The 914-nt window shown below is 80.4% G+C and overlaps 1 protein-coding gene across 14 annotated transcripts in view; it reads left to right on the forward strand.

Annotated features, from left to right (window-relative positions):
• Positions 1-26: 26 nt before the first annotated feature.
• The window catches only part of PARD3 (par-3 family cell polarity regulator), a 444410-nt gene continuing 443522 nt past the window's right edge, over positions 27-914 (forward strand). For all 14 annotated transcript variants that reach the window (XM_041487469.1, XM_041487512.1, XM_041487496.1 and 11 more), the window contains exon 1: positions 27-435. In XM_041487469.1, coding sequence (XP_041343403.1) covers positions 316-435 — 120 coding nt within the window. In that variant the 5' untranslated portion in view covers positions 27-315. The remainder of the gene's footprint in view (positions 436-914) is intronic.

Below are 914 nucleotides of genomic sequence, written 5' to 3' on the forward strand. Positions count from 1 at the left end.
CGCCGCCGCTGCGCGCCGGGGCAGGAGCCGAGCAGGTGGCCGCGGGCAGCGCCGCGGCATGTGAGCGGCCCCCGGCCCTCGGGAAGGCAGCACCGGCCCCCGTGCTGCGCTGCCCTCCCTTCCCCGCGCCTCGCCGGGCCGGCCGCGAAGCCGGGGCGGAGGCAGGGCGCCCGCAGCGGCAGCCCGGCGGCGGCCGGGGGCTGAGCGCCGCGCCCCGCCGGGGGGCGGCCGTGGCGGAGGGCGGAGGGGAAGAGGAGGAGGAGGAGGAAGGCTGCGCGGGGCCGGAGGGACGCGGGAGCCCCCCGGCCGCACAGGATGAAAGTCACGGTGTGCTTCGGGAGGACGCGGGTGGTCGTGCCCTGCGGGGACGGGAACATGAAAGTTTTCAGCTTGATCCAGCAAGCGGTGACCCGGTACAAGAAGGCGATCGCCAAGGTGAGGGGCGCGGGGAGCGGCACCCGCGATCAATATGGCGCTTCCCGGAGTGGGGAGGGAAGCGAGGGGGAAAGTCCGGGCTGCCCCGCCGGGGGGGAGCGGCCGGAGCGGGGCCGGGGGCGGCCGGCGGCGGCGGCGGAGCCCGCGGGGAGCGTGTGCCCGGCGCCACCGCGGGGAGCGGGGGGCGGGGGAGCTCGGCCCCTCCGCAGCGGCCAGCGCGGCCCCTCCGCGGCTCCCCGCGGGCGCCTGGCGGGCCTCGGCCCTTTGTTCGCCGGTGCCTGGCGGCCCCCGGGGGTGTCGGTGCGAGAGCCGCCCGAACCCGGCCGGCGGTGCCGGGTCTGCCCCGGGGCGGGTGGCGGGGCCGAGGCGCCGCGGGCCGGGCGGGAGTCGCCGCGGAGGGCTGGAAATCCAGCTCCAGGCTTCCCGGCCCTCCAGGCCCGGCGGTGAGGGCGGTGCGAGGGGACCCCGCCGCAGGGGCG

The sequence above is a fragment of the Pyrgilauda ruficollis genome, unplaced genomic scaffold, assembly GCF_017590135.1.
Source record: "Pyrgilauda ruficollis isolate IOZ18807 unplaced genomic scaffold, ASM1759013v1 scaffold12, whole genome shotgun sequence".
Taxonomy (NCBI): Eukaryota; Metazoa; Chordata; class Aves; order Passeriformes; family Passeridae; genus Pyrgilauda; species Pyrgilauda ruficollis.